This window comes from Dryobates pubescens, chromosome 16 (genome assembly GCF_014839835.1).
Source record: "Dryobates pubescens isolate bDryPub1 chromosome 16, bDryPub1.pri, whole genome shotgun sequence".
Taxonomy (NCBI): Eukaryota; Metazoa; Chordata; class Aves; order Piciformes; family Picidae; genus Dryobates; species Dryobates pubescens.
Window position 1 is genome coordinate 16,262,228 of NC_071627.1, and position 27,507 is coordinate 16,289,734.

A 27,507-nucleotide genomic window follows, 5' to 3' on the forward strand; every position below is an offset into this window, starting at 1 on the left:
CCTGTACCCCACATGCTTTGCAATGAGGGGGAGAGCAGCTCCTCAGCTGCTGGGGAGACCAGGCATTGCCAGAGATCCTGGCTGCTCTGCTGGTGGGTACAGATCCCTAACAGACTCTGCACAGCTCAAGTAACAAACAGGCTCATTCAGTGCTGAACCATGGGAAGGACAGACTGCTGGAGAGGCTCTTGGAGGAAAGAAGAGCACAGGTCAAGTGGTAGAGCTTGACCAGGACATAATGAGCAGCAGGTATTTGAAGAGCAGCACTAGGAATAATGGAATGAAATTTTCAGGAGGAAATGCAGGTGGAATACTAATAGCAGCTCCTGACTTGGACTACAGAGCAATCTCCCAAAGGACAACATGACCCTGGTGTCAGAGCATTTAAAAATAGACCCAGCACACCACTGGTAAATGCAATACATGGAACAAGCCTGAAGGGTCATGGGCAGATGGATTTGTAATACATCTCTTCTATCTCCAACACTTTCAACCTGGCAAGGAAGCAATCAGCAACAGCAGGTCACTGCTTTTGGGCCATGCTGGCCAACTATCAGAGCAACTTGTATCCATTTCACTGACCTGCTTGAGAGATTTGTAAGAAAAGAACTACAACAATCCCATGAGTGCCTCTAACCTGAAAACTAACCCCCAGGGCAGTATTTCCAGAACATAAGAAGTGACTAGAGCCAGGCAGAGGAATCATCTGAGGAACAGGTTTTGCTTGGGAAATATTTCCATTCAGCAGCCATGCAGGTTGGGACAAAGTCTTGGTGCAGCACCTCAGAGGGAAGGGTATGGGAAAAGTCAGGCTGGCCTAGAGCAGCCAGGAGCCTGCCAAGGGATGCCCAGGCACCCAGGCTCCACGCTCCTGAGCGTGGGATTCATGGAAGAGCAGCAGGACACAGGACAGTCTGCCTCCCTCAGAGAAAGGGCTCCCCTCTGCACCGAGACTCATGGGCAGGCTTTGCACTGAATGAGACACCTGACCATGTGTGATGCTGGTGTGCCAGTTTTTTAGCAAAATGGGTAGGAAAAGCCAAGGCTGAGCATGAGCCATTACAGCACAGCTACAGCAGTGCCTGGAGAGGTTCGTGTCTGCTGCTCTCCAAGTGGCTGCCTTAAATCGGTCTGCACATGCATTCTCTCTTTGGACAGAGCAGAAAAGGCTGCCAGGTATTAAACCCCTGTGAGCATGCTGGCAGGACCCTGCCCTGGCAGGGGATAGGGCTGCCTGTAAGTGTCCAAAGCCAGGATGTACACATTGCAAGTTTGCTTCATCACAGCTGGGAGCGTTGCAGGGACAGGATCAGGGCAAGCAACTCCACAGAGGCACATCCCCTGCACCAGCAGCAGCTGCACAGAGAAAACCTGGCTAGAGGGGCACTGCAGAGCTCATCCAGCTTACAGCTGTCCTGCTGTCCTTCCCAGCAAGGGTTCACCCAGACTGTTCCTAATTCTTGACAAGTCAAAAGTGCACACCCACCCCAGGGGAAGCATCTCTGCTTTAACTGCAGCCCTTTCCTCCTGCCCCACAAACCCATCCCGGGCATACGCCTGCGGCCGGCTCCAGCACAACCCTGCCCCTTGGCCCATTCCTGTCAGGGACACAGCACACATTCCCCAGCTCCCTTCTCCCTGGGGAGGGTGCTCTGTTAGCAGCTTTGCATCATGCAGCAAGAAAATAAATAAATAAATAGGATTGCACATCAGGGAAGAGGTTTGCAGCTGGAAGCCCAAGGGAGAAGGTCTGAGATGGGGCTCCCGGCACAGTTCAGTACCAGTAGGTTTTGCCCAGGCCTCTGGGAGCAGCTTGGTGAGCAGAGACCTGCAGCCACCCAGCTGGGTGTGACAGTCTGGTGCTAGGACACCATGGGCAATTAAGAGGGGCACATTTTCCTATGGTTTTCAACCAGTTTTGCCTACTGTTTTCTGCCCAAGTCTCTGTCATTTCCCTCATCTCTGTATCTCTCTCTGCTTAGTGAATTTTTTTACAGTCCAAGATGCAGGAGCCAAGTGTGCAGCCTGTGACATGCTCATTTCCACACCTACAGGAGAGGGATGGATGCTCCCTAATGTTTTGGGACTCAGGTGCTAAAACTCAGCTCCCAAGTGTGGCTGGCTGTGCTAGCATGTGACTGCTTGCAAGTAAATGGATTGCCAGGTTCAAACCTTTCTCAAGTCTGAAGTCCAGGCATTACAGCTGCAGATCTGTTGCCATAAGGAGCAAACCAAGGCCATGCTAAGTCTGCACTGTCCCATGTCAGTCCCATCTAGCAACAGCACTGCCCTGAGCAACACAGCCATGCACTGGGCAGGATTTGCCCTGTCCTAATACTTCTGCTTGTTTGTGAGGGTCTGGGCCACACATGTAGTACACATGGGCCTAGAGAGAAAAAGAGGTAGACAGGAGACACCAGAAGGAGAAACAAGCACAGAATAAGCCAAAGCAATTTTCCACTCTCCTTCTCTCAGTCTTGGTCAGATTGCTGCTTCATCTGGAGCCCCAGACAGCACGTGCACAGGCAGCTGGAGCACATCCTGCTGGTCTCCTGACCTGACTGTAAGGCAGTGACCTTGCTTTTTCCAAACCAGTCAATGTAGATGGCCACATGGTCCTGGTACCCTCTTCCCTTTTGAAAGTGCTTTCCAAGGATGCTGTGCCAGGGAAACCCTTCTGCACCTTTCATGGTGACTTGGACAATCACCTCCTTCAGTTCACAGGGCTCCTGTAGCTTCCTTTCAGAGCCTATTTCATAAGCAGTCACGCCGTCAAAGTGCCTCTCTCAGTGCCGGTCGGTCCCCCATCTGCGTCCTCCAAGGCTAGGAGAGCCTTTCCTGGTCCTCTGGTTATCCTTCATCAGCTTCTCCTTCAGGTGATGCACAATGGGCTATGGGTTGGGATGAAGATGTTTGCCGAGGCAATCACTTCCCACAGCATCCCCAGGCTCAGAGAAGTAAGGCCATGCTCCCACTCAATCACTTCAGAGCCCTTGTGAGCTCAGGATGGTGAGGAAGAGAAGTCAGCCCATTCAGCTCTCAACCATTCCTGGACATCCAGGGATCTCTGTGGGACAGAGAAAGGAAAAAAGAAAGATGACATTAGTTTAGCAAAACAGAGGCTGAAGTAGAAGAGATTCTAATGCTGAAGCCCAGAAAGATAGTACACTTCCCTGGGACTCACTGGTCCTGCCTGGGGTGCACCACGTCCACTGGCTCCACCTTAGCTTTCAGGCACTCTCCCCAGCTGAACACCCTCTTGAAGGATCCAGTGGATGAAAGAGCACCAGGAGCAGACCACGCTCTCCATGACCAGTGGTGACCTGCCCATACATGCTACCCCATGCTGCATGTCCTCAGGTAGGTGAGCTTCTGCCCCCACATTTTGCAGTCATGTTCCTGCAGTGCCCTTGCACTGCAGAGCTGTGTGAGTGGGGTGATCAAGCATTTGGCAGAGGCTGCCGTACCCCCTGGGCAGCTGGGTGCTTCAGTACCAGAACAAAGCTTTTCCAGCAGCAGCTATAAAAAAAGCCAAGCTTTTTTGCATGAAATAATTGGCATAAATAGATGCATCTCTACATACACCCTCAGGTCAGCTGCCCAGGGGATGAGGACACATTTCCTTCTGCTTTTAATATCTGTGACTCTACAAAAGGGAAGACACAAGGCTTTTTCTGCTTTGTGAGATACCCAAATGACAGACACATTGGATGGAAAAAATGGGAAATTAATCTTGAGATAGAGAAAGGAACAAATACTGCATATGCCTGGTATTTTAATAAGTACATATCAAAGATTATTGTCTTGGGGGGGTGGGGGGAAAAAAGCAACATTTAAAACCACAGTGGATCTGCAGAAAGGGAGGGGAAAACAAAAGGTATCTGTTCTTTGGGAACACAATGGCTCTGGGAAGAATTCTGAGGATCCAAACTGAAGTTGTATTTCTTGCACAAGTCAAAGATGAAGTTCCAACATGAGGGAAATTATTTACAACAGTGGCAGTTGCCAGCATCACTTTAAAAGGACTACTCACACTCCAGATGCCTTACAAAATCAGTCTTTCTTTTCTTTCTTTCCTTCCTTCCTTCCTTCCCCTTCCCTCCCTCCCTTCCCTCTCTTCCATCCCTTTCCTTCCCTTCGCTTCCCTCTCTTCCTTCCCTTTCCTTCCCTCCCTTCCTCCCTTCTCTGAATGGGCTGCCCAGGGAGGTGGTGGAGTCACCATCCCTGGAGGTGTTTAGGAAGAGACTGGATGAGGTGCTTGGTGCCATGGTTTAGTTGATTAGATAGTGCTGGATGATGGGTTGGACTCGATGATCTCAAAGGTCTTTTCCTGGATTATTCTATTCTATTCTATTCTATTCTATTCTATTCTATTCTATTCTATTCTATTCTATTCTATTCTATTCACACAGTCTCAGTCTGTACCCCACCTTGCTGCCCAGAAGGATTCTACTTCAAACTAAAGAAGGACCAAAAGTCTCTTTTGTTTCCTCCTCCAAAAATAAATCTCTGTGGATGGCAATTTATTGCTGCTGGTGCAGCCTCTGCAGAGAAGTGTGGGCTGGGGCTGGCAATTGTTAAATACCAAGCTGAGGAGAAGCTGATTTGCTAAATCATCTGGATTTAGATGATTTGTGCACGTTTAGTTCTGTCCCTGGGGCACTGTGAGTTGTCAGCACCTAAAGGCATCACAACTGTAGCCCAGAAATCTTGCAGATCAGGAGCTCTTTAGAAGATCCCTGATATTTCCAGTGTGGAGTACGAGCAGCTCCACAACTACAGCAACTTCCACAGGCAAGGGCCCCACAGTCATGCAGAATGGGACCCGGGGCTGACAGTTTAACCAGGGAGGAAAGCTACACCCAGCTATGAAGTCCTGGCGACAGAAGCAGTGACTTTCTGCAGTGCGGCATGTGAAGCACGCTGGAGTTTTTCCAGAACAAAACTGGAATCTCCGGGTGAAGATTCTCTGCCCTTTTTCATCAGCTTGAAGCCAAAGGGCTCTTCTTCGGCTGTCCTATAGATGGAGCTTGTAAGCTTACACGGGAACTTGAACCGCGCTGCGAGCTCCCGGGGCAAAGCCGCCGCTGTGGAGAGTTCAAAGGGGGAGGAAGAAGGAATGCTCTGAACAAACGGCACAGCTGCATCCAGGAAACAGAGCCATGAGGGAGAGCGGCGCTACGTTTCGGACTCTGCATCCCGCAACCACTGAGATTCCATTGCCTCCTTTCCTCGTTGCAAAAAGATTTCCCTTTGCAGTGGTGCTACCAACCACCCTCACCCCTCACAGGCCAGCCCTTGACATCCTGGCTTAGCTCTTCCTAGGGACTCAAAAGAAGTCGATGCTTCTGGATAGCTGGGTATTTTATGACACGATTATCACTGCAGTGACTTTCTGCTATGCTATCAACTCCAAGCCATGCACACGAGTTTTGACAGGAGACAGAAGCCCAATGCCCTCTTCCTGCTGCCCCCTTGGATGCATCTCAAGCTCCAGTTTCTATGGCAATCATCACAGTTTTGCTTCATGCCTGCTGAACTCTGCTGCTCCCTGCCAGCGAACATCTCGGCTGAGCTATTCACCACCAGTGAGAATAGAAGGGTGGGAAAACTAGGGCCGTGCCTCCTTAGCTCTCACTTCATCTCCATGGGGCCACATTTCTGCTGAATGTGCTGACAAGGAGGTGAGTGTGAGCAAGGTACCTCCAAGCTGTGGCTGGTCGTGGGTTCAGCTTGGGCTGCCGAAAGCCATGTCTGGAGCTCAGAGAAGCTATCTGTACCCGTGGTTGAACAGTGTGGAGGTAGGAACCATTTTGTGCACCCAGCTGGAGTTCTTTGGGGTCAGGAGAACAAAGAATGGTTTCATTTCTTATGTCTGTCAGTAACAGGCATGGCTGGACCCTTGGGTAAGAAATGGAAAAGGGAGGACTGCAGCTTTTCATCTGTTTTTTGAGGTTCTCTTGCAGCCTCTCACCTTTGGCAGCACTGGCAAGGCTGAGAGACAAATAAAGCATCCCTGGCTTTTCTTAAGATAGAAGGTGAGGACTTCGTTCCCTGGGACACTCATGGCCCCTTCCTGTCCTGTGGCACCTCCAGGACTCATTGGCTTTAAAGCAGTTATGCCACACATGACTGAACTTCCCTGTGTGCAAATGGAGCCACTCAGCAAATGTGTGCTATTAACAAAGAAAGTCACTTAGGAACAATTAAGAGATTGGCCAGATGCCAACAGAACAGGGGTGTAAATCAGCTTTATCTCCACTGGCTGTAATGGAGCAAGGCTGACAGACTCTTAGGTGACCACTGAGCTCCCTAACTTCCTGAAGAGCAGCCAAAGAAATCCAGACCCTCTTTGCCAAAGTCTCTTTAAAGTTTGGGATGCCCTACAGCTTCAAAAGGAAATACCCACTTCTTGTTTCCTTTTGCTTAAATCCACAGTCTGCAGGCTGAAGCCACAACAAAGAGAGAGGGTCAGAGCCCCTTTTACAGCCAAGCCACAACAAAGAAGAGAGAGGGTCAGAGCCCCTTTTACAGCCAGGCTTTCACTTCCAGCCCTTTAGAGACAAGGTGGGAAAATCTAGAGAAATGAGTGAGTAAGGATTAACACCCTGAATGCTGCCAGCACAGAATGCCTGCAACTGGTTGTGGCCTCTCAGAAGAGAAAAGTGCAGCCAGCATTCCCACCCCTCCAGACTAGCTCTTGACACCAGTTGCAAGGGCAGCTCCTCCACGTGCCCCTCTGTCTCCAGCTACAACCAGCAGCTTCTCCATTGACACCTGCCTGATGTCCATCAAGATATGAGGGTACTGCTGCCTTGCTCTCCATCATCATCATCAGAACACAAGCCAAATGGTCACATTCATCTCTATCTGACTCTCATGGAATAGTGTCACTGAGAGGCAATGGGGCTAATCACTTTATGCAGGGGCACATTCATTAGAGACCTCCAACATGGAGCTCTTTGAGAGCCACGCCGTGCTGAAGGCACAACTCATTTCCATCAACTCAGCGCCAGCGAAATCCATGGAGGTGCTCTCCATCACCACCACAGTATCCCAGAGCAAGCCCTGGCCTGCTGGTCAGTAACAGTGCTAGGGCATGCTGAGCCCAACTACTTTTCCTCTTGTTCACGTGTAAATCAACAGTGACATTCTGAAGTCAAGGGAGCCCAACTTTCCTCTACACTGCCATTGGAGCGCCGACGTCAGCGGAGCGATCTCGGATTTACGCTGCTGTCATTGAGGAAGGAATTAGACCTAATTGATTTACACCCCTGTAAAACTGATGTGCAAGGGGAGCTGGATTTACAGTACACAACCCAGGCCAGGCACTGATGGAAGGCAGGGCTGGCTACCCAAAAACCGACAGAATCTGAAGGCTCCTTATTTACGGTCTCCGAATGTGTGCACGCACGTAGGAAGGAGGGTTGGAAGATGGCAATGAAAGTAAACAGAACCTCACTTATCCTAAACATCTGCCTTGTAAAAGCAGAAAATCAGATGTTGCCCTGGAACGTGTGCTATGTGCTGCTCCGAGCAGCACAGAGGGAGCGCAGCTCGCCTGACCTCTTCCAACGTTTCCTCCGCCCTGAGGCCTGAATTCCTCAGGGTTCACAAGCCAAAGCATAACATCCAAAACAGAAGCCAGTTGAAGAAACCTCGCAGCCTCTGTTCTTGACTGGTGCCTGTTCACCTGTGGGGAGGTTGGATCTGCCCACCAGCTGCCTAGACATGATGAGAGGGGTGGACCACCCACCCCCCACCAAGCAAGGCATGTGTGGTGACAGGCCACGAGCATTCATCTCGCTAACCACATAGGCAGCTGGATAGCACTGGTTTAAATCCCCTTGGTTTGTTTCAGTACAGCTCCAGAAGAGGTGGAAGACTAATGATAGAATAATTAGTGATTAATGGCCAGTAGTGACATTTGCTCATTAGTCATAACACATCCCAGGCTCAAGGGCAGCCATTCTGTAGGGTGAAGACCTGGTGGGAAATGAAAAATGAGCCTCTCCATCAATGGGAATCAATTGATGCCCACATAGCCACAGTGGGACTTTGAAATGCCCCCAAGGGACATTTCCTAAGGGGTCAAGGAAATAATGAAGAAGGAAAAAAAATCCTTCCATAGCCCTATGCTGGAGATTGACAGGACATTGTCCTGGTTGTTTCCTAAAGTGGTTTGCAAATCTTTGAGTCCCTGGAGGTGTTCAAGAGGGGATTGAATGAGGCACTCGGTGCCATGGTTTAGTAGTCATGAGGTCTTGGGTGACAGGCTGGACTTGATGATATTTGAGGTCTTTCCCAGGCTTATTGATTTTATGATTCTATACACACTGTGGAAATCTCCATCTAAGCTACCTGACCAGAGAAATGGTCTCAGACTGCTGTAGCTATCCACAAGGCAGCTGAGTAGATCTTCCCCCAAGCATCAGATGGATCCAGGGTGGAATGAGGGCAGAGGAAACCTGGATTTCACTCTGCAGCCTTCCTGCACTCCAGGCACACAGGACAGTCTCCAGCTTTGCATTGCACAGTCTCTGCATCTAAATGGGGATCTTACAACCTACTAAAGGTTGGCACAGATTGCCTGCAGATTCTCCCCTCTTTCTTTTCCTGCCTCTCCAATCTCTCACTGGAAACCCCTGCTATTTTCCCATGTTTCTGCAACCTGTCACCTACCATTTGCCAACAAGTCTTCCTGTAACCTTTAAATAGCATACGCTGAAAGTGCAGGGTGCAAGCATCCCAGGGTACAACAACATGAAAGGAACCATCTGATCTTTCTTCACAGATCAAGGTAAAAGAAGAACCAGTTAAAGCATGCTAAAAAGACAAGGTGTAACATAAGGGCACGAGGAACCCCAGAGTGTGCCCATCCCAGAGTTACTCTACTTTATGACAACACTTACTTAAGAAAGGAAAAAATTACATCTCAACCCCTTCAGTTAGCTATAATCCAAACCTGTGCTTCAGGGCATCTTTGTACTTGGCTGTATGAGGTGATGTTCCAGATGACACATGGTGATGCTGCTTGTTTTGTTGCAGGGCTCTGACACAGCATTTTTCCTCTGCAGAGCTCATTGATGACTCCTAGCTACAAGTCACAGCCCCAGGAATGCCTGGCTGTGCCTCCATCAGCTCAGGGGGGTTGTGTGTCTTCCCTGACATTTTCCTCTGCACCACTGTGCTTATTTTATACTCCCTGTGAGCTCTCCTATGGGACAGGGATGCTGCAGCCGCTGCAACCAAAGCTGAACTTTGACACAGCTTCCTAAACAGCTTCAATTCTTAGCACGTGCCCAGCTTGCTTCTCACTAGGTGGGCACCAAGTTAGCTTCACATCTCCACTTATTGGTTGTGCTGTCAAACTTCTCTGAAGATCTAGACAGAATACATCTGGTTGGAAGACTATCCAGTCCAACCCTCAACCCAGCACTGAAGGGTCAACACTAAACCACGTCCCTAAGCACCAGGTCCACAGGCTGCTTGAACACCTTCAGCCATGGGGACTCCACCAGTGCCCTGGGCAGATCATTCCAATGTTTGATAACCCTTTCTGTGAAGGAGTATTTCACAGTATCACCAAGGTTGGAAGAGACCTCAAAGATCACCAAGTCCAACCTGTCACCACACACCTCATGACTAAACCATGGCACCAAGTGCCACGTCCAATCCCCTCTTGAACATCTCCAGGGATGGTGACTCCACCACCTCCCCGGGCAGCCCATTCCATCTTCCCCTGGTGCAGCTTGAGACTATGTCCTCTTGTTCTGGTGCTGGTTGCTAGAGAGAAGAGACCAACCCCTTCCTGGCTACAACCACCTTTCAGGTAGTTGTAAAGAGCAATGAGGTCTCCCCTGAGCCTCCTCTTCTAACATCCAGACTGAGCCTCCCCTGGTGCAGCTTGTAACCACTTCCTCTTTGTTCTTTATCACCAGTTGAAGATAGATCTCCCACCCCTAGGATAATCACTTGTATCTACCTGGCTCTTAAATTGATGCAGATGGCCATCCCATCACTAAACCTCAAACCAGGATCTTCATTCACTTTGCTGAATAATGTCCTCATCAGATTCCAGGTGTAAAGGACTTCTCTTTTTTGTTTGTTTATTTGGGTTTTCTGTTTGTTTGGTTTTTGGTTTTTCCCCCTGCCCTGGCAGAAGATCCTCAAAGCAGCTCTGGAAAGCAGCCAGCATGTCAACAGCTGCAAAGCAACAGGCTTTCAAAAGCTGTGTTATCTTACTTCTCTTTTGTTTGCTTGCCCCAGCTTTTCTGAGGGGGTTGGTTGGTTCTTGTTTTGAGTTTTGGGGAAAGGGGGAGAAACATTGTTTGCTTTGCTTTTCTATTATTGAACAGATTGAAGGTGGTTCCCAAAAGAGCAACAATTGCCTTTGAAGCTGTTAAATCAACCTGTAAAATCCCTCTATCTCCCAGCAGGAGCTCTGGACTGCTGGAGAGTTAGCAGCCTTGTGTAATGCTTTTCTGAGGTGTTCTAGTTTTTGGCAAATGATGATTTTTTCCTCCCTGTGTGTGGTGGGTTTACCCTGGCTGGGTGCCGAGTGCCCACCAAAACTGCTCCCTCCCTCCTCATCTGGATAGGGGAGGGAAAATGTAACAAAAGGCTTGAGGGTCAAGATAAGGACAGGGAGATTGCTCAGCAGCTACCATCATAGGCAAAACATAGTCAACTTGGGGAACACTAATTTATTAGTAACCAAACCAGAGTCAGCTAATGAGAAATAAATCCTAAACCTTAAAACATCTCCCTCCCACCCCTCCCTTCTTTGTGCGCTTAACTTCACTCCAATTTCTCTGCCTCCTTTCCAGGAGGGAGTTGTGGTCAGTTCATCACGTGTGTCTGCTGCTCCTTCCTCCTCAGAGGGAGGACTCCTCACGCTCTTCCCCTCTTCCAGCATGGGGTGCCTCCCACAGGCACCAGTTCTTCATTAATTCCTCCAATGTGAGCTCTTCCCATGGGCTGCAGTTCTTCATGAACTGCTCCAGCCTGGGTCCTTTCCATGGGGTGTAGCCCTTCAGGAGCAGACTGCTCCAGCTTAGGTCCCCTGTGGGGGTCCAAATTCCACCTGCTCCAGCATGGGGTCTTCCACAGGCTGCAGGTGAGTATCTGTTCCACCACTACTCTCCATGGGCTGCAGAGGGGCAGGCTGCCTCACCATGGTCTTCACCACAGGCTGCAGGGGATTCTCTGCTCCTGGGATACCTCCTTCTCCTCCTTCACTGACTGATGTCTGCTGATTTTTTTTCTCTTGCATATTCTCACCTGTCTCTTCAGCTGCAATTGTACAGGTTGGGGATTCCCCCCACTTTAAAGATATGTCAGCACAGAGGCACTACCACCATCACTGATGGGCTTGGCCTTGGCCAGCAGTAGGTCCATCTTGGAGCCATCTGGCATTGGCTCCATCAACTGCGGAGGAAGCTTCTAGCAGCTTCTCACAGAAGCCACCCCTGGAGCACCTTGCTGCTACCAAAACCTTGCCACACAAACCCAACACAGTGCTCTCCTGACAGTGGTGCCATGTGCAGGAGCATGTGCTGCTGCTGTGTGTTCAACTCTCTGCAGTTGAAGGGCTTTGCTCAAACGTTGCATCTGCAACTCTCAGGGCAATGGGGGAACGGAGACACAAGCTCCTGCACGTACACATGAGGTAAGTGTCAAATACCCAGTATGTGGGATCTCACTGTGCTCTCGAGGCACAAACCCATGACTTCCTGACTGCATGAAAAAAAACAGACCCTTTTGATGCTCTCTCAACCTGAAATGCCAGCAGAGATAAGCCTGCTGCTATAACCAGAGAGCTGCATGCCAGATAAAGCAGCCAATGCTTTTGTCTTGGGTTGTGGCACGCTGTAATTTCCTTTCCTTGGTGTGATGCCAGCATAGTGTAAACTTGTCCCTAAGCTGGGCTTACACCCAGTTTCCTATGCAGTTGTTTCAACTAATACAGACTTAAACCCAAACCAAACAAGTTAACAATGAGCAGAACATCTTTCTCCCTGTAGGAACAAGACAACACCAAACAGCACCCTCACTCCTCTGCTTGCCTCTGTAGCCTACACCCTGCTGAAGGAAGCTGCTGGGATGGGATTTCAGCTCTCCTACTGCCATAACCAAAGGAAACACTTCTGAGCAAGCTGCTCTCACTGACCCTTGAAGGGTCAGGATGATCTCCAGAGGTCTCTGCCAGCCCCAACTGTCCTGCAGTCCTGTGAAATACAGCAGGTAGGAGCACTGCTGTGTGCCAGGCTCAGAAGGTCATGCAACATGAAAAAGGACATAGATGAGCACACCACCATCTCTTCTTTCCTGCCAGCCAGCTGTGAAATAGCAAAGACTACTTCCTAAATTTCCTGTGAAAATTGGGTATCTGCTCTCTGGTCAGCACACTTAGCTTGGGGGCTGTGGAAATACACTAGCTGCCAGTCTGGCACAAAAAGGTATTCCAGTGACAGTTTCCCTGAGGACTCTTGAGGTTCCCCAGTGAATTCCACCAATGAGGGCTCTTCAGTTAAGTGTCACTGGCTTTTGAGTAGCAAGGTGGCAGCAATGTGAGAACTACCAGCTCAAGGAGAGGCCAACCACTGACTGCAAGTGTTGTTTTCCCTATTCATTCCAAAGCTCTGCATTTTCCTGCCCTGCTGTGATAGGTTGCTGTGAAGGCTACTTGTAAATAAACAATCCAAAGAACCAGCCTTTGATGGGAAGTGCTAAGATGAAGGCAGCTGACACTAACAAGACAGGACAGCAAGGTTGTTTCTCAGGTTTGAAGAGGTGCAACTTAGGGTCAAGTTCTTCAAGACCTCACCTTGTGGCCCAGAAGTATCTGAAGTGACAGGCTGCCAGCCTCAGCAGACAGAGGTGGACCACCATCAAGAGAGTCAAATTTAGGGCCATTATGACAGAGATGAAGCCCAGATGCCTTCCCTGTCCTGCTTTTCTGAAATCAAATCCATATATGAGAACAGCAAACAGTCCTCCGGACAAGAAAGAGCTCAGGGATCTGACAAACGGGACAGAAGGTCCTTCAGCGCTTGCCCATGAATGCCTGGAGGGGCTTCACACTAAAAAACATCCTAAGTTTGAAGAAGGAAATGTTTGAGGACATTTGGCTTCAAGCAATGAAAAGAAAATACATCTTTCTCCAGACTGAACGTCACTGCTTGGGGAATTCAGGTCTGAACTCTCATTTCCTTCAACTGCTTCAAATGCTCCAAGGACGTCTGGGAAACCTTGTGAACGAGTTTTGGGTGGTCTGTTTAATTGTTTCATGCAAAATAACCTGGGGCCAGGGAAAAATGCAATAGAGCTTTTATTTCAGAAAGTCCACTAGTGGCACAGGGCAGCTTTCTGATTATACACCAAGTGTTCAGCCAGGGGGGTGTTTTCTACCACAAAAAGCCAGGACATCCTCCCCATACTGCCTTGCCACTTGGAGAGATACTTAGTCAGGAGGAACCTTCTCAGCACTATTGAGGGACTCCCTGAGTTGGCAGCAGCCACCAGATATTCTTAGTGGTCTGATATGTAAGGAGAAGGATAAGGAATCAAGGGTAAAGCTGTCAAGGCCAGATGGCTTAACAGAAGCCACCATGATTCCATCACAGTCACCCACAAGGCTCTATTGCAAGTGTCCAATAGGTAGCAAGCAGAAGCAAATTTGCTCCTTTGCCCTGTACCAGGCTTCCTTTTTATTGAAGAAAGTGTTAAGAGTGAGTTTTCCCCATGCTCAGCCACTATTGCTAATAAAGGACTGAGCCAGATTGAGAGACTCAATGCACAACCAGTGAGCTGGCTGGAGATAAGGGACCGGGGACGAAGGCCCAGATCTCCGCTTCCGATTCACTGGCAAACATCCAAACCAACTGTCCCCTGGCTGCTCAGAACAGAATCTCCCTTCTCAGAGGAACTTGGTGCATTTCCCAGATGTGAACACCCATAACTGACAGTCACAGCTACCAAGATTGTTCTAACCTATATTCTGCCTCCTTGAACTGAGCATTTCCAGGACAGCTGTCTGCCTTGAGCAAGGGAGGGGAATTCCACAGGTGGAATTCAGGATAGGTGAAACTTAGCATTACCATCTGCCCCTTCAGAAACACAGGGATGTAACATGCCTCATTGTGCTGTGCTGGGAGTGTTTGTGGTGCTGCTGGGTTTCCCTTAAGACTGTTCCTGGGGGTAAAAGGCAGCAGGAGAGGACGAGACACAAAGGATATCCTCACTCCATCTCTCACATGCAGCTCTGCGGCTGCCTCTCTCGCAGGCAGCGTTCCCATGCAAAGCTCCAGTGCAGATGATCTCTGATCCCAAGGGCACAAGTTGGAATGGCCTCACATGTGGGAAATGGTTTACAACCAAGTCCTCTATCCTCAGGCAGCCTACATACCCCACACTAGCCCCAGAGACCCAGTAGAGTGCAGGGAGGCCAAAGGAAACACTTCCACCACACCAACTGCTGGTGCCCTGCTGAGCCACCACAGCCCCCTCCATACACTGGGAGCTGGCAGCTGCTGGCCTTTCTTTTTGATGGGAAGGAGCAGAGCCTGGCAGAGCCTCACCAGGGAAGGACACAGGCGGTCAATGTTCCTGCCACCCAGCCCACCTCCAAGCTGCTCTTCTCCTTCCTCCAACACAGAAAGCAACATGCATCAGGCACTAACCCCAAGAGAAGAAAACTGGAGCACAGCCAGATGGAGGAATTCGCTCTTGTGACCCTCCCCAGGCATGAAGGAGGTGCCCCTGCCTGCAGCCCCCAGCACCTTGTTGTGTGGCCACTGGCTGTAGTTCCAGCAGCAGCCAGGAGGAAGGGAAAGCATTTGGCTCTTTACATCCACACAATAACATTTCCCTCATTTTCAAAGTGGCGCATTTCATCTGCTGATCCAAAAGGGGGTGGGAAGGAGGCACACCCCCCCAGCAGATAAGCACTTAAGATCTGACCAAGGTCACTTAGCAAGCCAGAGCCACTAATGTTATAAGGCTGGTTTCCAAATCTCCACTCTCCAACCAATTCTGTGCGGCTCTGACATCCCCTGATGAATATGTGAGCTAACATTGACGCTGGTTTGGGACTAACATGACTGATGAGGTAGTGTGGGCACCAATTTAGACTAGACTAAACCAGGTTGGAAAAGACCTTTGAGATCATCAAGTCCAGCCTATCACCCAACACAATCTAATCAACTAAGCCATGGCACCAAGTGCCTCATCCAGTCTTCCTCTAAACACCTCCAATGATGGAGACTCCATCACCTCCCTGGGCAGCCCATTCCAAAGGCCAATTGAAGACAAAGTGGATGCCATTTTGCCTACAAGTAGAATTCTTCATTCCAGTAAACCCTATCCTTTCCCTCAACTTATTCTCCAGAACTGTGTGTTATCCACCTGCCTGACTACTTGGGATTGGGATGTGGCAAACAAAATAGAGGACAGGGCAGCATCTGCCCATGAATGGTGATCTGGGGAGAAATTGAGTTCTTGTGATTCCAAATCACTCTGTTGTGTTACACAAGTTCATATCTGGCAAGAAGATCCAGGCCATGAGACAGCTCAAAAGCAGCTGTGCCTTAAACAGGACTTTGATGATATTTTTAAGCATCACCACTTGGGAAGGAAGGGTGAAGGAGTTACCAGTTCCTGTTCTTCTCCTGTCCTTCTGCTAGAGGGGGACCACACCCAGAGATGTGGAGACGTGGCACTTGGTGCCATGGTTTAGCCATGAGGTCTGTGGTGATGGGTTGGACTTGATGATCTTTGAGGTCTCTCCCAACCTTGGTGATTCTGTGATATTTCCCAAGCTGCCCAGGGCAGATCAGGTTTGTTCAGGGGCTCTCAGGCTGTCCTTTAGCCAGACTGCAACAGGTGCACAAGGCAAGAGGGAAAACTTCTCTGATGAAAGGAAACCAAGCAAAGGGGTGAAATGTTAATGCTGCAGCAGGGCAGGAAGCACTCACTCTTCTCAGGAGTGGTTACAGGACTCATACAGGTCAGAGCCTTTTACAGAGCCTTAAATTCTGACAGCACCTGACCTGGCAAGGCACAGCTGCTGCCACTGGGAAGTAAGAGATGTGATGGTGATCCTTGGGATAGTCAATGGCAGCTTGAAAACCTGACACTGGCACCAATATCAACAGCTTAGAAGGGAATGAGCAAAGACAAGGGGAGAGCAAACTGAAGAAGGAGAAGAAAGAAAAGTCTCAGGTTTTTGAGGTTCTCTTAATGCAAGCTCTGGGGGTCCATATGGTTTGATAATGCCTAGGAAAGGCAGGTAAGTGATTCAGTACAAACCAACCATCTGGAGATGCTGAGTCCTTCCCCTCCAGTGGCAGCAGTGACTGACAAACAGAGAACATAAATAACAGAAGCTGTACAAACAGCATGGTCCTGTACATCACAGCCCTTCCTCCATAGGCATGCTGTGCAGTGACTGTCCCTCAGGACACACATACTCTGGGGAAAGTGGAGGTGACATTAACCCTCTCTTAGCTGGCATCTTCCCTAGATGTATCCCTAACCCACAGGGGGCACAGCATAAAGCAGCTCTCCCTCGTGCTAGGAGCTCTCAAGCCTTTTTCCTTCACAGCAGCAGTTTCCCACTTCTGTTTCTGAAGACTAAAGAAAGACTGGAGGCTCCTGAGCAGCAGTGCAAGTGCCCTGCTCTCAACCAGCCGAGGAGTCAAGAGGTGTTAGAAAGGGATATGAATGTGTCAGAGCAGTGCAGAACTGCAGAGCACAGCATTGAAACCAGATCTGAGGTGGGTGGCTCCCCACATGATGCTGTCTCCCACCTAAGAACAAGCAGAAAGTCTTATTTTGAAGACTGAGCAGCATGTTATGCCCCTCAGACATTCTCCTTGTAGACTATTTCTGAACTGCCCACATGCATGGCCTCAGTGCAGAACATCTCTCATCACTCCTTCCTGTTCCCTCCTCACAGTACTTAAGCTAAGAAGGAATGGACCTATCTTTCCCTTTACACCAGAGCAACCCAAAAGCAAACACATTCACTTCACCCTCTCTGTACTGGAGCTGCACAAACAACCTGAGGGACAGCTTAAGTGGCAATTTTCCATAGTCATGGTTCCATGATGGGAATGACACTGCTCCTGGAAAGTCCTGCAACTCTATCAGCTCATTAAATTGGGGACAACCCTATTAGAAAGGCAGAGCTGTGTGGGCAGGGAGAGAGATGGAGCCCTGGCCATCCTCTGCTTCTCTTTTGTGCACCAAATCTCCAGTAACTTGCAAAAGCAGCTCTGGAGCTTAAGTGTCATTTTCAAAATTGCCTTGGATGATCATTCAGCAGGAGATGCTTCAGCCCAATTCTTTTCCTCTTATCCTGCTCACCCACATCAAAGGGTGGAGCACAGAGCTTTCTGCCCGGGCTCATAAATGCTCCCAGGGTTTACAGGGCTAAACCTGCGCTGAAACCACTCAGCCTCACCACAGCTGAGTTCACACTCTGCTTTGGTTTCCTTCAAAGCAAAGCAAGAGCTGCCCAAGCAGCAGCTGGCTTGCTGAGGTGCTGCACACAGCTGATGGTATCACAGGCAGACACAACACAGCCCTGCAGCATGCAGCAACCCAGGTCTGCACTGCAAACAGCATGAAAGCAATGGCCAGGAATCCATGGGTGGAGTGGGCATTGCACCTGGGTAAACACAAGGCCTGTTTTCCCAGGGCCTGACTTTGAGCTGGTGATTGCACCACAGCAGCCCTCAGGGGGTTTTCTGCTTTACTCTCTGGCAAATACCTTCTACAGCAAGTGAGCAAATGATTAGCATCTACCACAGAGATATAAAAAGACTTCCCTGCAAGGTGGAGCTTGGTTTGCTGAGGATCTCATGGTTTCAGTCACTGTGACCTGCAGCACTTGAGGGATGCACCTCTTCTTCCAGTGACCCTGCCCTTACCTGCTTCAGCAGCAGCTGCTTCTGTTCTGAGCTAAGTTCTCAGCCAGGAAGTCTGAGGTTGTTCAGCCATCCTTTCCAGGGCAAATCTCAGCTGAGCAAAACACAGCATCAAGACCTGTCCTCCTGAGCCCAGAAAGGTGGGTGGACATGGAGCAGCCCTTGTAGAAGTTAACCAAAGAGGAAAAATCCCAGCAAGACCTCTCCAGGAACGTGCAGAAATGTCAGGGGCAGATGTTAAGGGGACACTGGGTTCCCACTTCAGTGATTTATTTACTGTAATGCTCCCCTTCTCTTTAGGAAGGGCCAATCCTTACTTCACAGCAGCATGACCCTGAAGCGATCCCAGGCTGTGCCATGAAGGCCAGCTGTAACCTGAACCTCCCTTTAAATATGGATGGTCCCACTGCAGGAAAGGCAGTCCTGGTATTCACAGCAGGTTCAAGCAGCTCATCTAGAGCCCTCTGGCAGTCTGGCATGGAAGGGCTTTCAAGTTCATTAAATCAGTTGCATAATTATAACAACACAGAAGTTGGGGGCTTTCAGATTTCACATTGGAGAGTGAGCAGCAGCTCTGTAACATTGTCTGATTCCTCCACATTTGACCCTGCAATACAGTGAGTCCCCATGATGGGCAAGAGGACAGCAGCAACCAGCACTGAAGGAGTAATGGCCAATAAAGAGCTCATGATGTGCAATGAAACAGTAGTTTCTGTGTCATGGAAATCCATCCTGTGGGAAATCCTAACTGAGCTTCTCATAAATTACTGAAAGCCAAATGTTAACAACTTCCATGTAAGGAAGATAAAAGGTGGAGCAGGTGAGATGAGCACATACACTCAGCTCTGTTATTCATGCCTCACAAACCAGTTCAGCCAGCCCTTTAATCACTCAGCAGCATCCTCCAGCTTCTCTGTCCTGATTTGCATTGATGCTCATAATGCCTCCTTAGCCTGGCTTCCTTTATCACCAGCAGAGAAATGTGGCATCCCTGAACGAATCACACAAGAAGCAGAAGGAAGGAAGCAAGCTCTTTTTTTAAATCATCAGCCAAAGGAAGGAAATTTAACATGTACTTAGGGCTAACAAAAAAAGGGAAGGCTTGCAGGGGCTGCAGTCACATTTCAATGAGGGAGGATGGCTCAAGACTAGCTGATAACACAAAATGGCTTTCTACTGCTATTACACAAGGGCTGGCCTCTTCAGGCAGAGTTCATAGAATCAATAACGTAGGAAAAGACCTCAAAGATCACCAAGTCCAACCTGTCACCCAACACCTCATGACTCACTAAGCCATGGCTTCAAGTGCCACGTCCACTCCCCTCTTGAACACCTCCAGGGATGGTGACTCCACCACCTCCCTGGGCAGCACATTCCAAAGGCCAACAACCCTCTCTGGGAAGAACTTTCTCCTCACCACAAGCCTAAACTTACCCTGGTGCAGCTTGAGACTGTGTCCTCTTGTTCTGCTTGCATGGGAGAAGACACCAACCCCCACCTGGCTACAACCTCCCTTCAGTTGGTTGTAGACAGCAATAAGGTCTCCCCTGAGCCTCCTCTTCTCCAGGCTAAACAACCCCAGCTCCCTCAGCCTCTCCTCACAGGGCTGTGCTCAAGGCCTCTCCCCAGCCTCATTGCCCTTCTCTGGACATGTTCAAGAGTCTCAATGTCTTTCTTCAACTGAGGAGCCCAGAACTGGACACAGTACTCAAGGTCTGGCCTAACCAGTGCTGAGTAGAGGGGCACAATGACTTCCCTGCTCCTGCTGTCTTTTGATGAGCTGGCCCCTGATCACCACTCTCTGTGGTGAGGCATCACAACCTAGTGGCAGTGGCCTTACAGACAACCTCACAGCACTCTAGGTAAGCTCTGGCAGAGGCACAAAACCGTTCAGTTGTTAAATGAAGCTGGATCAGGCCAAGGTTCAGATTCCTGCTGCAGAAGCCAAGAAATGACAATAGCTGGCAGTTGTGAAGCAGCTTCTCTCCAAACTCCTGGACACTGCTCATAGAGGCTCTGCCCTCCCAGGCACCTCTTGCTGGCAGGCTCCATTTTGCCAGCAAGTGAACCGAGGCACCGAGGTGCGAGATGAGTCACGGCAGCAGAGCACAGACCTCAGCCACCTCAGTTTCTAATCTGGGTCCTGTACCGTAGATGTTTGTCACTGCAGACCAGGGGGATATTTTTGGGCTGTGTTTCTTCCTGCAGCTCAACCAGCACCTCACAGAAAGGCCTTTGTGCTTCAGAGAGAATCGAGGTCTTGAGGAATTGCGTACAAAGCCTGAGCAAGCACTTTGGCACTACCAGTAACAGCACAATCACTACCCAGCAGCAATATCACCCAGGCTGCTCCCAAGGGATGGCTACAGACACTGGAGGTGGAGGGTGTCTCCAAGGATGCCTTGCAGAGAGGGACAACTCCAGCCTGGATCTGGACTGTGGGATAGGTTTACACCCCCAATATGTCCAGGGTCCTGCCCAGGTCCCAGTCCTGCTGGACTCCCATCTCCCTGATGGAGATTTGACTGCCCTTGGGGTCCCTCCAGATGTCCTCTGGAACTGCTCATGGTAAAACCATCTTAGCAAAGTGGTGCTGGCAGTAGCCACATGGCAGGGCACTGGGAGCAGCACGGCTGCAGCAAGGCAGGCCCATCTGCTGCACCAACAAGCGTGCAGGACAGACATACCAGAAGAGGTGAGCTGCACTGGGCTGCCACTTCCAAACCACAGCTGCTGGCTGGCACATCTTGTCTTGTGGAGACACCTCAGGAAATAAAAAGCAAACTAAGAGCAGCAAAACTTCAGTGAGTGATGATCTCTGAGGTCTTTTCCAACCTTATTGATTCTATGATGCTGATAATTAAAGCCCAGGCACCATCCCTGGTGCCACCCAAGTACCCAACCCTTTGCCATGGCTCTGCTGCTGGGAAAGCTCCATCTCTCCACTTGCACCTTGCAGCTGCACCCCCTGCTTATTGCCAAGGCCAGGGCAGGGAGACTGCTGTGCTGATTTGTCTCCATACTTGTCAGACATGCTCACCACAAAGGCATGGTGCCTGCAGGATGGCAGAAACTCCTGCTCCACGCCCTCCCCAGTCATGCCTTGGCAGGCAGCAGAGCTGCCTTGCAGAAGGAAGCAAGCTTGAGCTTCATTTTAGAGGAACTCACTGCTCCACACAAAGCTTCAACAGCTTGGGAAGGAACCTGGGGGCTCAGAGGAAATCACAAATTATTGCTTTGTGTAATCCTCTCCTGTGCCAAGGCTTGGGAGAGGACTTTTCAAGTGCATGGGCTTGTCTTGGTGTCTTCTACAAGCAAGAGGAGGAGAAAGATGCTTCAGGAAAGAAGCTGTTTGCAGGACTCAAATACCTCAGCTCCAGAAGGGAGGGAAGGAAAACAGGGGAAATAAAGATGGTGTATTACTGCATAGACAACAGACAGTTTTCACCTGCTGCCCATCACTGCCTTTTGCTGGGCACCTCTATCTACAGGGGGAGGTTCCTACCAGAAAACTCATTTTAAAGTGTTGTGTTTTTTTTAACCCAGCTTCCAATTCTTTCAGCACTCAGACTTTGGAAGTTAAAACCCTCAGCCCACACCAGCTAGAGGACAAGCAGGCACTACCCAAACATATCTGCCCCAACTGCTAAATCAAGCTGCTTCTCTCCCTAGCTATGCCTTTTATTCAAAAAGCAATGGATTTGGCAGGGACTCTTCTTAGCCATTGGACTGGTGGTGCTTTGGAGGGATGCTCAGAAGCTTTATCATCCCACCCAGAGGAGCTCTTTCTTTAAGAAATGCAAGGAGAGATTGCCACATTTTTCACTTGACTCCAGCAGAAATCCACTGGGAAACTAATCTTGCCATGAAGTAACTCAGCTTTGGACTCCTGGGTGTTGGAAGAACTGTGAGCTTCCCTTCATTTCTATACAGTGTATAGAGCTGTGTGGGTGCCTGAAAAGAGTGCCTGACTCTGAAAAACTCTGGTAAAGAACTGCAGCAGGCTGATAGAGATGACTCTTTGCCCTGGCTGCATGGCTGAAACTGGGTCTGGCCCCTTTCTACCATCAGAGCATCTGCTTGGAATGCAGCTACACCTTCCTGACATGTCAGGAGAATTTTGACAACTCTGCCAGCTCAGGGCCTAAGCTGCCCCAAGAAAATGGAGGAAAAGTCTTAGTGAAGGCCAAAGACAGCTTAGGACAGAGGAGAGGATGAAAGGTTTCCCCTTTCTGAGCTGCAATGACAGGATGAGAAGGACTGGTGCACATGTTGGAGGGGTCAGACAGGGATGCTAGAGGTGCAAGTCCTGTGTGTTAGGAGGGTAAAGTGCATAAACAGTAGGAAACAGCTAGGAGCAGTCATGGTCTCAAGGATGACGCTGGGCACCAGTATCATGGCTTAGCTTTGGGGATGGAAATCCTGTGGGCTGCAGGGCAGAGGCACAGCCCCTCTATTTGCACCTCACCAGCACTCTCCAGGAGACACAAGGCAATGCCTACAGAGGATGATTTCCTATCAGCTTGCTCACAGGCCCCTGTAAACAGTCTCTCCCCATCCCTCTCCTAGACCTCCTCCAGATACTGGAAGGCTGCCATTAGGTCTCCCCAGAGACTTACCTTTTGAATGTAGACAGGCTAAGCTACAAGATGCATTTCTGGTGTTAAAAGCAAGTGGTTTAGCTCAGAGGATCAATTTCACAAAACACTTAATCCACAGAAGGTTTACCCTTCCCAGGGCAACTTTCACGACCATAAGTTCCTCCCTGCACTTATTTTGTCACCCCTCTTAAAACCAGCAAAACATTTTCCACTCTTCTAACAAGCATTGGATAAAAGTTATTTGACTTTATACAACTCCTAAGTTTCAGAGGGCAAGTAAATGAAAAAGAAAACCAAATAATCTCAGATACTTTTCCTTAGAAGTCCTTTGTCCTTAAGTGTATTGCTTTGATATAACAACAATACAGGAATCTAGTGGAGCCATAATTATACTATTTACTCCTCATGAGCAAATCTCCACAGCAGCTCCTGCTTTCCCATCCCCAGCATTCCTCTTGCCCCAGCAGCTCCTGCTTCCCCCTCCACCACTGGCCTTCCTCTTCCCCCAGCAGCTCCCACTCCCCCCTCTCCATCCTCCACCCTGCCTAAACAGCTCCTGCTCTACCAATACCATCATTGTACCCATCCCAAAGCCCAGGGCAAGACCCTCAACCAGCCAAGATACCACACAGAGGAGCTCAGCCCCAGTAAGGAGGCCCAGCTAGCACCCGTGGATGATATTGGAGTGACCATCAATGCTCTTCCTACCTAACCGGGGGGCCACCAGGCCCCCCGGCCTTTTGTCACCACCACCATCACCCAGTGTGCACCAGGGGCACTCACCAGAGATGAGAGGAGGATCCCTCAGCCCAGAAGGGCTCAGCTTAGGGCTTCTGCCTTCCCTGGGGGGAATTAAAAAGGGGAGTGGGTGGGGAGGGAAAGTGGTCACACCTGGGGTGGGAGGAGGCTCCAACAAGGTCCAGGTGCTCTGGGACTCGGAGGGAAAAAGGGAGAAAATGAGGTGGCTGTGGTGGAAATGGCCATGGTCTTTCAGCTATGCTTCACCAGCACTTCTGTATCATTGAGAGCCTGTCCCCTCTCCTTCATCCTGCCACCTTCCTCACGCCAGATCTGCTAAATCAAACTCACACTGGCTGAAAGAGAAGAGGCACCAGCCAAGCTGCCTGCACTGAAATGCAGACCCTGCTGCCACAGCGCTCTCCAGCCTTGTTTCTTCTCCCTCTTCAATCTCTTTCTAGTCTCTCCTTTTCCACACAGGATCCAGCCTTTTGCTTTGCAACTTGATCCTCCTGCTGGTGCTTAAGACATTGGTCCTTCCTAGGGCCCTTTTCTCATCTCCATTTGTTTGTTCATCATCGTTTTGCATTCTCCTGGGGCTACATTTCAGTGACCCCGTTTGTCCCTTCAGCCAATCTCCTTCAAGTCTTGGTCTGTCCATGTTTCATCACCAGTCCATAATGGATTTATGACTTTATTGTCAGAACTGATGGAAGCCTCCTTACAGACACAGCTGTTTGGCAAGCATTGTCCAAACCTACACTAAAAAAGTTGGTCCTGTCCAAACAGTTTTATCATCATTTTTCCCCTTTCAAGTTTTGTGTGTTAAAGGGAATTCTTAGGCAGACAAAGATGGTATCTCTGGAATCACTGTTATAGGGCTTTGGCTTGTTAATCAGATCAGGAGGGGAAATCCCCAAAGCTCTGCCATCTAACTAGTGAACTGAAATCCTATCCTGCAGCCCAACAAGTGAGCCCAGCTGTGCTGCTCAGCAGCAGCTTGCCCCCAGTGTGGAGGTTTGGGACTGAGTCCAGCCTGAGATCAAACTTGAGCAGATGCAATGCTGACAGTCCATCTTGGGGTCCCTCTAAGGTCCTGGGGGCCATTGTGCACTGGCAGGGATAGCTCATTGTGCCCTTAGACCACACTTCTGCAGAACCTCACGCTTCACTTCAGAACAACAATCCTTCCCCATCTCCAATTCATTTGTGTTTCTCCTGGACAACATCCACAAGTCATGCTTAGAAATAACAGCCCACTTGGCCCCAGCCCTGCTACCACCAGCTCTGGCTCAGAGGCTAGTCACACCACAGCTCTGCACCCTGACCTTTCCTTTCTGGGAACAGTACTCAGCCCCCACCTCCCATGCTGGACTCTCCCTCCCCTGCCCCCTGGCCAGCGAGGGGCAGCCCAGCTGAAGTCATGCCCCTCTCCTTACCTCCTCCTGCTGCACCAGCCTGGTGTGGTGGCAGCCAGAGTGTCATCACCTCCTGCAGCAGGCAGAGATGCCCACAACTGTCCCTTACAGTCTGCTAGCAAATGTCAGCTGGGGCCCTGTGAAGGAGGGGCTGGGGGTTGCAGGAGGAACAGCCTGTACGTTGCCCTGCTCCTGGGGACAGGGAGATGTCAATTCAGGGCTGCATGTCTCTCCTGGAGGGATTTCCATGCTATAAATAGGTACCCTGTGGATCCCCTTTTAAGAAGGGCCTTTCTCTGCAGCAGGGATCCCCAGAGGGACAGGGAACCACACTGCCAGCTTTGAAACAAACCACCTTGTGCAGTTATGAGGAGCAACCTTCTTGTTCAGACTCTCAAAATGTTTTTCTGTGGCTCTTCTCTCCCTTTTTCCTCCCATAGGTCTCCCCCCTGCAGCTTCCTCTTGCTCAGCTGCTGTGCTACAATACCTGTGGATTGTGCCCCCAGCTTAGTGCCTTCCCCAGTTTCATATTGGCATCTCAGCTGGAGATAGCAGGACCTCCAGGTTTGGATGGGACTTGCCATCATTGCCTCCCCACTGCCACCACCACTGACATTGCTCAGGGCTCCATCTTCCATAGCAGAGAGTGTGCCAACATCTCTGTTGTGTGAAACCCTGGCAGGTTCACAAATGACTCCACTTTCATGAAGCTGAAAAGAAGAGGAGGACAACCTGTGCTTGCCAGGAGAAGGCAAAGGAAGGAGTGTCTTTGAGCCACAGCACTTCAAAGGGCTGGTCCTGGTGGAAGGCAGGTCCCTACCAGCACTCATTGCAATGCAAAGCAAAATGGCATGGAGGGCAAGACCCTTCCTCTGTGCTAGGAAAAAATTGGTAGGCTGGGGAACACCTACCCTTCCAGGCCAGCCACAAGTGTCCCTCTTCCCTCCTCACCTTACATGCCACAGATCTGCAAGCAGACACTGACCCTGCCACAAACAGGCTTTCAAGATCATGCAGTGTTAATGCAGTGTTAACTGACTCCTCCTCACGACTGATTTCACAAGTTACCCTCCAGCTCACACCGGTGCACTGCAGCCCTGCACTAGCACAGGAAGAGAGCAGCACACATCCCAGTGGAAAACCTGTGCCCTGGTGGGCTGTACAGAGGACAGACAGCTTTCACATATGGCAAGCTGAGTGGAAAGACATCCTGCCTGAGCTGAGCAACAGAGCCTAGCAAGGCACCTGGGAAGGTGCAAAGGCACAAAAGGCATCACAGGGCCCAGTACAACAGATTTCCCTGGAAGACCATCCTAAAACCCAGCCTAGAAAGTCAACATCTCTCCATTTCAAACTGTTGGGCTGCTGGAGGGGTGCTTCTCATTTAGAGCATGAGGAGATTGTTTCTTTCTTCTCTTCTTTAGCTACAAAGCTGTTTGTGTAGCCCTTCACACTCAGCAGCTCTGCACTCCAGCTTTTGAGCCTAGCTTGTCCCATGCTGAGCCAGACCAACACAGTACTATCTGGGTTACAATGAGATGTTACAAAAGACCTGCAGGTTTATCTCAGCATCATTCTCTTGTGCAAGGCTGGTCACGATGCCAACGTGCTTCCTCTCTGAAACCACCACCAGCAATGTCTTCTTATTTTCATGAGACACAGAGCTCACCTGTGGTCTCAGGCAAAGGGCTGGCAGGCAGGGGTGACAGCCTATGCCTATTCCCACCCATTCCCAAGCAGGACAGCACGGTGAGGTGAATGGAGAGTAAGAGAACATCTGAACAATGAGAACAGATTCCTCAGTGAATGGGTACTTAGGCAGATCCCTCACACTGCTTCCCTGCACACAGGTAAATCAGGGCTTCCACCATCTCTGCTGCATGAGACACTCTTCCTCTCTCTACCAAGTGTGTATCTCCCACTGAGCTGTTTGCTTCCAGGGCAACACATCAAGATACTTATCTAGGGCTTCTGCTCCAGTTTTTCTCAGGAAAAACTGCCATACATTTCCAGACAGAAGCCCAGTACAGCAGGATGGGACTTCCAGGCTTTGGAGGAAGGACCCTGCAAAAAGGTTCAGGAGGGATTTTTCACACTCACACACACTTAAGAGGAAAAAAATATTTACATGAAGGAGAAAGGACTTGGCAGGATCTTCCCAGAGGCCATTTGCTGTTTATGCATTTCTTGGGACTGGGCTGGGAGCTCAGGAGGTGGTTAGAGTGGGGAGATGAGTTCAGACTCTCTCTAGGGTTGGTGAGAGATCCTCTCACAGCTGCTCCTGTTGCCTACACCTGCAATGAAGAGATGTCTGTGAGACTGCAGCTAGCCCTGACATGGGTGGCTGTGCCTTCCCTGTGGCATCGATGCTGGGAGCCTCAGGACAATCCCCAGACTGTGCTGAGAAGCAGGGACTGGGCTCTAATTGTCTCTTGGGACCAAGCACCTTTCCATGATGGGATGGGAAATGTTCCTCTGGTCTGAATGTCCTGTTTTAATGGGGTTATTGGGAGCTGGATAGCAGCTGAGGATCTCTCCACAGATGCTGAAGATCTGACTGATTCCTTCTTCACAAGCCCTGCAGTTATCAACAGCTTGCATTTCTAGCCAGGGCTCTCTACCTCTTGGAAGCACACAGTTACAAACCCATACACTATTACAATTTGGGCATCTGCTGTATTTTGGAAGTGCCTGGTGGTGTAATCCTCCCTGTCCAAGCTGCACAGCAACTCTTCACTTCTTTCTGGAAGGAAGCCTCAAAATGTGCAGAGCACACAGTGGCCTCTGCTGCCAAGAAAATGGTGATGAAAGCATCAC

General features: G+C 49.9%; 1 protein-coding gene across 1 annotated transcript in view; it reads right to left on the reverse strand.

The window, feature by feature from the left end:
• Nucleotides 1-1,098: 1,098 nt before the first annotated feature.
• Nucleotides 1,099-27,507, reverse strand: part of ADRB2 (adrenoceptor beta 2) — a 34,653-nt gene continuing 8,244 nt past the window's right edge. The window contains exon 2 of the mRNA XM_009904719.2: nucleotides 1,099-3,067. Within this exon, the coding sequence (XP_009903021.2) occupies nucleotides 3,033-3,067 (35 nt within the window). The 3' untranslated portion in view covers nucleotides 1,099-3,032. The remainder of the gene's footprint in view (nucleotides 3,068-27,507) is intronic.